This window comes from Falco peregrinus, chromosome 14 (genome assembly GCF_023634155.1).
Source record: "Falco peregrinus isolate bFalPer1 chromosome 14, bFalPer1.pri, whole genome shotgun sequence".
NCBI classification, from domain to species: Eukaryota; Metazoa; Chordata; class Aves; order Falconiformes; family Falconidae; genus Falco; species Falco peregrinus.
In genome coordinates this window covers 22,160,987-22,171,695 of record NC_073734.1, presented here as the reverse complement: position 1 = coordinate 22,171,695, position 10,709 = coordinate 22,160,987, and the positions used below count along the sequence as shown (strand labels likewise).

The 10,709-nt window shown below is 37.7% G+C and overlaps 1 protein-coding gene across 3 annotated transcripts in view; it reads right to left on the bottom strand.

Moving 5' to 3' along the window:
- NFATC3 (nuclear factor of activated T cells 3) overlaps window positions 1-10,709 on the bottom strand; it is a 103,951-nt gene that overhangs the window by 24,552 nt on the left and 68,690 nt on the right. For all 3 annotated transcript variants that reach the window (XM_055818898.1, XM_055818897.1, XM_055818899.1), the window contains exons 4-8: window positions 5,409-5,608; window positions 4,077-4,249; window positions 3,105-3,245; window positions 1,137-1,192; window positions 369-495 (exon numbers count right to left, since the gene is read on the bottom strand). In XM_055818898.1, coding sequence (XP_055674873.1) covers window positions 369-495; window positions 1,137-1,192; window positions 3,105-3,245; window positions 4,077-4,249; window positions 5,409-5,608 — 697 coding nt within the window. The remainder of the gene's footprint in view (window positions 1-368; window positions 496-1,136; window positions 1,193-3,104; window positions 3,246-4,076; window positions 4,250-5,408; window positions 5,609-10,709) is intronic.

Here is a 10,709-nt window from a genome sequence, read left to right as displayed (position 1 = left end):
TGAGGTGGGGGGAAAAAAAATAAATGTGTAAAACCTGTTCTTCTATGATCTCACTATTCTCGACATCATCACTAGGGTTATTTACAGAGCAGCTTCTGAGATTCATCATCACTTTCAAAAAAAAAAAAAAAGTAAGATGCAAATTATTCTGTAAAAAGTGCAACAAAGAGATACGTGGCTGTAATCATAGTATTGCAGCTTATTACTCTAGATATCAGCTTTTTAATTAGACAAACTGAAGTTGTTTTACAAAAAATTCAAGGCTGGTCTTCTCTACTTGTCAAAGGTACAAGGACTGTCTGAATTACTTTCAAATATCTCCTTTAAAAACCAAAGTAAAACTCAACCTTTTATTTTTTATTTAATACCTGGTGTATAAGTAAAACGTTGAGACTGGCTTTTTTTCCTCTTGCCGTTGCAGAGATAAAACTGCACCTGAACTGCAGCTGTAATGGTTTTGTTATGGTATGGAGGAACTTCAAGTATGATGTTTGCCTATGTGAAAGTTGAAACGAAAAAGTTTTACATATAGAATATAAGTGAAACAGCTATTAATTACAGAAAACACTAAAACACTTATTGCAAAAAACTAAAGCACACTGATATTTTGAAATGGGTAAACTTCAAGTTTATGCATATTATATAGTAACACAGTACTATAAGCAAACTTCTATTTGGAGACTTTTTGCTTCTTTTAGACACAAGTGTTCTGAAAGTAATGCTTTTAATTAGACACATCATCTAAAGGATGCTTTGCTCGTCTGCCACAGCCTAAAAAAAACTCCAGCAGTCAACGAATTGCTTTTTCAATCACTAAGCTTTTAAGAAAAAATTTAATGCACTGGAAATTATTTGTCATCTTGGCAAAATTATCTTCAGTTTTCTTTTTCCAATTTTCAATTTCTTTTTTTATTGCTTTCACAACAAACATACTGCTTCCAGTTCCTTCAGAGCATCATCTTAATGGCTATTTTATAGTATTAAGCCAATTTAGAAGTCTCCAACTGTCTGTCTGAATCAGCCAATGACCTACTTACTTTACTAAATTAATTCTAAATTTCAGAACAACAGTGAAGATGTTTGGTTTCTCATTTTAAAACAGAAAGCTTTCTAAAGTAAGAAAAATTGTTTCTCACCCCTTGACACTTTTCCCTAATTATTTTCCCTTCTACCTCCCACTGAGGTCGTCCATCTGTTGAGAGAAATTTGCAAATAATTCAAGCAAAAAGCATTCTCTGAAACACTTAAATACTTTATCTTAAAAAAACTTAAATACTTAATATAAAACTGCATTTATTTTCAGTCATAGAGGCCATTCAACTGACAGAGCTGTATCGTAACCGAAGCATGAAGTATAGAGATGCTTTAGGAGTTTCAACACTACAGCTGTTGTCCATATAAGGTGACAGTTGTGCAGGATTCTGCATTTTCACAGAACCTGCTGATGACATAGAATTAGATTTAATTCCAAAGGAGGCAATGTGTACTACAAGCGTACAGAGGGAGTTTCCCCCCTCCCCCCATTTTTCTAAAAACATTTTTGAAAGGTAGTTAAAGTACTACTAACACTTGTGATTAGTCAAACAAATGTGCTGATGACTTACAGTTTAAGTCACCATGCGAGAGAGAGAGAACGCATGCCATGCTTTCGTGCGCATACCCACAGGTTATACGCTTAAAACTAACACCCTCCACTGAGCTGAAAGACCCCGCAGTAGCTCAAACACCAGGGACGTCGTCTGTGTTGCGAGGGAAGTAAGTGGCCTTGGTGAACCTCTCTGCCCAGCTCTAGCGTAACCCGTTACCGTTAGTCTAACACTGGTCTCTGCTACTGGGTTTTGTACAGGTTTTCAGGGGACCTACTGTCAAGCAGCAGTACTTCTTAAAAAGGCATTCAAGTCGGCGTCAAAATACATTATTACATTAAACCCCCACTTCTGTGGGATTTGCTAATAAAAAAATCCACCCCAAGTCTTTTACTTAAATATTTAAGGAAATAAGAAGACGTAGAAGAATTGGACTTGGCTGCAAGCTTTTATTTTTAAGGATTTACTTTGCACTGTTTTCCCTGAAGTTCAAGTCAGGTATTCAAGCCAGATCAATGATAATTAAGTTAATCAAACGTTACGCTCTCTGTATTAAAGGGACAATCAGGGAAGAAAAGGAACTCTCATGTATTACATAAAGCTAGTCCTAAATTTTCAACTGTTTTTCATGCAGTTAAATTCTTCTACAGGTTTCGCTGCACGAAGGAAACGCTGTCTTTAGCACACCCTAACTGAAACGCATGCCTGCAATATAATTTTTAATTCTGCTAATATACAAGGGTAAGGTGCTGCAGTTCCCTCCCATGGCTAAGTGTGGAAGATTGAACCTGGGTCCTAGCGAACTGGCTATAATATCGCTGATTTCCTGGCAATTAAATACGTGACCAGCTTGTCAAGTACATACATGTTTAATAGGCGTTCAAGAGGTCGCTGTTGTTCGTACCACTGCTTTTCCACAGGATTTGAAGGAGACGCACACTTGCCTGCTTGCAGATGCAGATGAGGCAGAGACACGGCTGAAGCAGATGCTTCACACCAGATCTGAGCCAGATCTTGAGACTTTTAGTAAAAAATGCATCCCTTAAGAGTAACTTCTATAGAAAATCTTACGCAAACGTAGGGGAAAAAAAAATCTGTAGTGTTTTCTAACTAATATTTATTTCATTAGCTCCGGAGTAAGTCAGTTCCTACACAATGATTAAATCAGATGTAACACGACATCAATATCAAACAGCGCATTTCCATTATTTCCCTTTTTCATTTTTTTAATAAGGACAAAATACATGCTATCATCTTTCAAATGACAGATGTTCAGATGAACAGCGTCTTTCAAATACACACAATTCCAAGTCAGATAGCCTCTCACTGCCTTCCTGAATCAGAAGTACTACTCCATTAACAACCGTCACCCAGCTTATAGACCAGTGCCCAAACTGGTTTCAGATTACTACTGGTGACTTAACTTTACTTCCTTTTTTAAACCTCCTTACTTCCTAAAATCAAGCTCAGGTAGTGGTTTTGGGTTTGTTTTCAAGAAAAATGTAAGACAGTACTTACCTTGTCCTTTTTCAAAAAATATAATTTTGGATTCTGGAAGAAAATTGGATCCTGTCACCACCATTTCATGGCCTCCATTTACTGAGCAGCTATTGATGCTGTACTTCTCGATCTGAGGAAGTTCTTGAGCAGATCGCTGAGCTTTAAAAAAGAAAACCAAGGGAAAATTATTATTTGTGATTTCAATCATAGTGACATTTCTTTGATAATCCTAACTTGAAGAATCAGGAGTGAAACTAAACCAACCATTTATTTACATACATAAATCATATTTGTGTACGGTTTATTTTTTTTAAATTTTTTTTAATTACACTGATACTAGATACACTGATACATAGAAAAGAAACACCAAGAAGCCATGAATTCCAACAGTCTCTACTGTTGAAGGAAATGAAATTTTTAGTTTAGGAATACTGTTGTGGGTTTTTTGGGGTTTTTTTTTGGGGGGGGTTGTTGGGTTTTTTTGTTTTATAAAATTTAAAGTTACTTCAGTAATTTATAGACAAAATTCAAATTGTTTAAGGTCATGTTTTGATTCTTTAGGGCCAGCATTTAACAAATAAGCTCTCTAGAAGTTCAGCTGTTTGTTAGATAATATTACATAAAGACAAGTAATGGTATAGGCTCTTGGAAACGAAATGGTATTAGTTCTTCCTGAAATGAATATTTATTGTCACTGACATCTATCAGCTGCCTCTGCTCACATACAGGAACTTCTGAAGCTGCTAGCTGCGACTGCAGTATCGGGTTTAAAGCTGAAAACACTGCTTTTGTCTCCAAACCCTGAGGCTGCCACTTGACAAGTACCATCTTTAAATAAAGATATATTATTTTTCGATAATTTAGCTCTTTACACACAATGCTTTTTACATACATGTTATATATAATTCTGACAATAAATACTGTCAGAATGACAATACTACTGATACATGCACAAAACATGAGTATAAATTATATTTAAAGCAATCTTACAGCATTCAACAGGTATGGAAGCAGTCTGCAGAGATAAGACTTTTCCACTAGGCTGTGGGATGTGAACACGAAACACAAGTCGCACTCTGGTATTCTTTCTTCCAATATCTGTCTCTCCTTTACGGAGCTCTATATCTGAATTGCGAAGTTTCAAAATACCAGCACAATCGATACTGGAGATAGGTGAGGACGGATGGATCAGAAGAGAAATGGAAGAAAATGAATCAAACTATTGCCAAAGTATACTCTGAAGCCTTTCTTTTGTTAAAGAATGAAGAGCATTCTACTTTTTCCCATGTTATGCTATTTTAAATGTCTGAGATTAAAAGATCTGTTAGTGTCAAAAACGGCAGCAAGTACTCTGGTGAAACATTTAGTCTTGTAAATATCTAGCTGCTGCTTTTTTGAGCCTTTAAAAGATCATGTGTTACTGCACATTGTTTAGCCTTCGAAGTAAGTTACTTAAAACATCATTTACAAGGAGCAACAGACTTAAGATTTAGTTCTGCCTTAGGAAGGGCTAGAGAATGACAAGAGCGTAGCCATCAGATCCCAGCTACCACTCCACGTAGTTACTCACGACACACATACTTCAATCAAGTAACACATATACATAAACATGCGAGGAGTGTTATCTTGCGCATCATCGTGGGTTCACAGCACTCAATGGAACTAGCATGAAGTCTGCAACTAGGAAAATTTAAGCTGACTTCAGAAGTCACAGCAGAAATAAATGCGCTACATAAATAATTGTGCTTTAGCCTGCTCACTGAGCCTCCAGCTAGAGCAGGGCACTTACATTGTTGCTGTAACAAACCACTGAACTATTATTTAGCACATTCTATCTGGCAAGACCTGAAAAGTCAGAATAATGGAACTGCTAAAAATAAAAAAAATAACCAAAACAAGGAAAAGGCCTACCAAGATACCAGAAGTTAAATGACCACATTCAATCAAGAAAAAAACCAGCTAAACTCTATGACTGTGTTTTCATAGGAAGAGGTCTTACATACTCATAAAAAAACCAAAACAAAACTCTGCTGGCCAGTAACCCACATGCAGTTCTACATATGTAGAGTCCTATATACGTATGGATTGAACGGGGAAGTACAATCCCAGAAGCACTCATCTATCCCCCATCAATCTTACGAGCTTCCCTGGCTCTCTACTTCTTTCCTTCTGACTGCCTAAACATTAGGCACATCTCTTTGAACATGCCATCTTCATAGAAAATATGCTATTTCGCAAGATTTTTCTTTCACCTTTGCACAAATGAAAAAACAACCAACCAACCACATAGCAATTAACCAGCTAATTTATGCTGTGATGTACCTGGCTGACATATTGTTTTCAGGAAGAAGCGGTATTTCCAGAACTTTTGTGCTGGCAATTATTATCTCTTGACTAGCTGTTGCAACTGTTTTTCCAGTGATTCGGTGCACCTGGTAGAACGCATGAGGTCTTAAGTAGCGATCATCTGCTGTTCCGATGAACATTTGTAGGTTTACTGGCTTTTCGCTGTAGCCCAGGAGCTGATGAAAAAGTAGATGCAGTATTAAAATATTAGTTGACTTTTTCTGCATTTATGTGTGCATAATACAAATACAGAACTAGTACAAAGACTTAAGAGTCAAAGAGTAGTATTTAATTACAAACTCCAACCTCTTCAGATATCAGAAAACTGAGTACACGTCAGTTCCCCAACACCAGTATCAGCAACAACACTTACCAGAACAAATGTATCAAAATATCTTTATTACTTTTGAATCTTTCAAAGAGAAAAGAATTGTTTTATCTACAGAATTTCTACATCAAAGCTATGCTATGTTATAGGTGCATTTCTGATATTGTTTGTAATCAAAGCCAAATTATCAGTTCTACTAAGATACACCTAGTATGTTCTAGTATTTCTAGTAATACTAAAAGTATTTTCAAGTTTAGTTTTTCTACTATGGAATGCGATAGTGAGTTTTATTAAATTTAAGAAGTTTTGTGAATGCAAAAGTATTAGGGTAAGACAAAGAAAACCTAATTTAAAGTCTAATTCTAAATCAGGAAGCTGAGTATTGTTTATTTTTGCTAAAGAAAATGTTTTAAAACCCAGAATTTGATAAATATCAAGTTAATCCACGCATCTTTCCTTTTCTTACCTAAAAAACCTAACCACCCACGCACTTGACTGTCACAAAACCACCTGCTGCTTGTGCTAACAGTAGTAAGTCTAGGCACAAAACACATTGAAACAGAAAACACAGAAAAAGAAAAATCCCAAACTCTAAAAGAAAAGGTTAGTTTTATGACAGCTCATTGGTAACGTATTGTCCAGAAGAAAACAAATTTAACCAACAGCAACACGCAAGTTTCCTTTAGCCACCGCATTTTTAAATCTGAAGCCTATAAAATAGGTCTTATAAATCCATGAAGTTTACTTCACCTTCCTGCAACTGGCAGATTAATGCACACTGCAAGTTATATAATTTCTAAAAAAGCAATGCAGCAGATTTACGTTTCATTGACTTTGACATCAACTTATGATCAAACTGGAGGGAGGGCCAGGCAGTCATTCTTTAAATGTGTTTTTGTCATGTCAATATTTTTGTCTCTAGGGAGAGTTATTTGGTCACACAACAATATTATCCAAGCTCTTTACAGAACTAACACTTAAAAAACAAACAAAACCATGTCAATTTAACCTACTTAGAAGAGTCATTTAGTGCCAGTAGAGTCAGCAGCACAAAACCCAACGCACATCCACACCCAGAAAGCAGAAGCACCAGCGTAGGGTCCTTTATCTTGATGCACTACTATTGGCAGTAAGTTTTACGTAGACCATACAAATGCCTGTATCCTGTATTCAAGTTACAGCTATGACAGCACCTACCAGTCTTATCCCTTTTATTAGAGCTTTCTCAATCAAGAACAGAAATTTGGTTTCTGCCAGAAGTCTGGAACTTTAAAGAGTCATTCTCAAAGCTTTCCAAGTGACATGAATGCTTTTGTCCAAGATACAATACTTGCTCGTTAATTAACCCACTAGACACAACAGCATGCTCGTACTTCCTCTCTATTAATATTAGGTTTTGTTCTTTCCATTTACCCAATGGAGTTAAATGTGATTGAGAAGCAGAAGAGCTAAATCTAGACCACCCAAGGCAAATAAATTTGAGTTTGCTCAAATAAACCCAAAACACCACGTGAGGCTTGTTCTTTACCTCTTCATATTCAGCACACACACACACAATCTAAAATAATTCCTAAGACTGATTCCCGCGACTGCAGGAATGCTACTACAGATAAAAATCTACAGCCAAGCTGCAGCACGGAACTGTTGGTGAGCAACAACCTACATATCTTGAGCGGCTGACACAAAAGCTCAATAGATCAAATACATGATTTGCTATAGTCACAGCATTATGAGATTGCTCTAAAAAAAAACCCCACCAACCTAGAACGGGCATTTTCTCTAAGTGAGCAGAGAGGAAAGAACAGACACAGTTCAGGATTACTGCTTCTGTTGCTTTTCTGGGCTGGGAGATCTCTAGATGATTACTGTGGTAAGGAGACTGTGCTGCTTTTCATGGTTGTAGACAAAGAATTCTCAATTCTGTTGTCCTCAAATCTCCCCATACCTTTCTTGGGAGGCGTACAACATCTCCCAGCTGCCGTGCCTTTAAGAGTCCAGTCCCGGTCAACGCTTACCGTAAAGCGTAGCCTACATTTGTACTGCATCGTAGGTAGACTATAGAGGAGGTTGCGCTAAAGCAGACTGGTTCCTGCCCTTAAACTCAATGAATTCTCATCTGTCTCCCCAGCTGATTTCAGCTACCAGCAAGAATTCATGCATCCCCAGGCAAGCAGAGCAAACTTTTTTTGGTTATAAATTTGTATAAACCAAAGTTTAATAACATTATCTGCCACAAACAGCCAAGCAATCTGTAAAAGTCACGGCAGCTTTTATCAAATACAATGTCCTGTCCTGTAATTGGCCTATTTCCAACCAAGTTCTTAAATGATCTCATTTATTTGCATTTATATATGTATGTCTATCATTTGCAGGCTTTTATTCTGTCAAATATGTAAAATCTTTTTGTTCTCCCTAAAGTTCTCAGTACAAAGAGAGCTTAATCCAGAAAAAAAAAACCCAAAACCAACAAACAAAAAAACCCCCTCAGCCACTGAGTGGTGACAGTCTAGATTATCAGTTGCCTCCCATGTAAATAAATGGGATATTCCAGCATTTCCAAATGTTACAGTGGAGACACGGGAGGTTTCCTGTGACCATCAGCGTACAGGCAGGTTTCTATTCTTCATCTGTCAGATGTCACCTGTGATCTATGCAACCACAATGGACTTCACTCTTAGCTCTCGTCATGTTGATAGCGAAGCATAGAGACTCTTGTATCAAATACATAAACACCTAAGTTCCTTCCTGTACTTGATGCACGTCTCCAGAATCTTTCAAAAAGATTTAAAAAAACCCCAACAAGTAAGTATTTTCATGTTTTCCATGAGTCTTAATTATTATGGAAGTTTAAAGAAAATTTAAGGACACGTGTTAGTTCAGCATTTACAGCAGCCATCTTGTCGCCAGTTCTTAACACTGACTCCACCATCCATTTTCCTCAGAGTTAAAATTAAATCTTAACACAATGGAACACAGCCTAAACGTGACGCTTGTTAAGTATGTTCACTCTAATACTGGAAATTATATAATTTACAAGCCAGACCTATTCAAAAATTTGAACAGCTTCCAAATGGGGTCACTGTGACAAAACTAATTTCCAGTTAAAGCTATCTTCCCCTTCCTTAACAATGGACATATCCACAATGTTCTAGAGATACTAGTGATAGGAGAGAGAGAGAAAGAGGGAGGTGGGGGGCAGGGATACTCATAAAACTAAGCTGGTCCATCTACAGTCAGCAGAGAAGCTGTCCTCTACAGAAGCCTACGCAGAGCAGGAACCTGGATTCAGTGAAGCAAAATATACGCCACGCCAGCAGCCGCAGTAGTACTGGAATCGCTCGAAGCCAAAGCCATGTCTAACGCTAGTTTTGCTTTTATTGTTCTTGAGCAAATTTCACCCTCTCTGACGCTATTATGGACAACATACAGGGCCTGGCTTATGCAAAGCATGTTACGGCAGGGGAAAGTGGCAGGAAAGTCTGACAAAAATGCCCACCCCACCAGCAGGTTAGGTACGTATCAATAGGTTATCAACTGCATTTTCTGTACCATGCTCTTGTGATGCAAGCTTGTGCATTAGAAATTTGAAACTATGTTACTACAGCTTCAGAAGAAATAATAAACTCCCCACAACCAGACCCCCCACAGTAGTACCACCTTCAGTCACTTTCCTTCTGGTTTATATATTAAATCGAATGAAAACAAGAAACCTAATGTCCCACGCAAACTACAAGGAAGAATACTATAATGTAACAGAAAACACTTGTATAGTAATTTAGAAGAACCCTATGCATGTTATAATGCAAACCCACATAAATAAGGCATCTCATAATCACAAATGATCTGTAATAACATCAGGACAACCCCCTGAAAATTTCACACATCCTTAAAAGCCATGCTAGTGTAAACCAGTCTCAAAACAAGCCAACGAGCTCCCCCCCCCCGCCCCCTATGTCAATCAGATGCTCACACAACAGCTTTGTCTCAAATGAATTGCTGTAATGGATCTGCAAATAAGTCCTGTTAAAGGTAGCAGAATATATAAATAAATAAATAAATAAATAAATAAGGCAGAGTAGTAACATATTGGCAAGGTAGCAGAGATTTCATAAATTTATACTTTGCATTACAGATGATTTATCACATTTATTTAAGGTTTAAAATAAAAAGCAAGCATTAAATGTATGCTCGTACAACGTAAAGCTATAAACAGAACCAATATGTGCAAGCAGATGTGGCAAATTAAACTGGGGGGTGGGGAAGGGAAGAAGAACCCCATCTCCCACATTATACGGTGTAATTCAGGGCCTGATCACAGTACCTGATCACAGTAGGGGGGGCCACATAAGAAGGAGACATACCACAGTCTGAGACAAGCAATGAGCAGGTTGCACAGTTTCCTTGTGATTCCAACAGCTGTACTGACAGTAAAAAAGACAGTAAGTTTAATAGGCTATGGATGCTAATGAGACAGCCGGATGTGCTAGCGAGAAGTTTGAGGCAGCTGGAGAGACTGAAAAAAAAAATGTAAAAAAAATCCCAAATCCAAACTTTAGTATACCAATCTGTGCTTTAGAATTAACATTTCCCACTTAAATCTTGTCTAAGAAGTGAGCTGACAACTCTAGGCATGACATGGATTCTGCAAGGGTCAGATCAAAAATTTACGGCGTCTGTCATCAAAGACGTGTGTGCGGGGGCCAGTGAGCAGGTAGAAAATGATCCAATAGCTTGTGGAGAGGACGCCTGCACATCCCATGTCATTTCTGTCACGCCATCATTCAAAGCCTTCAGCGCTCATTCCTAGCACCACAAATTAAAGGCAGCCCTTGTCATACCATTCCTGAGAACAAAGGACAGGGCTGGATTACGTTGTTAATTGTCTGGAAGTACCCCGACTATTTAACTGCAGGTACGTCCAGTAGTTTGCCGAAGAGCTGAAAATATTC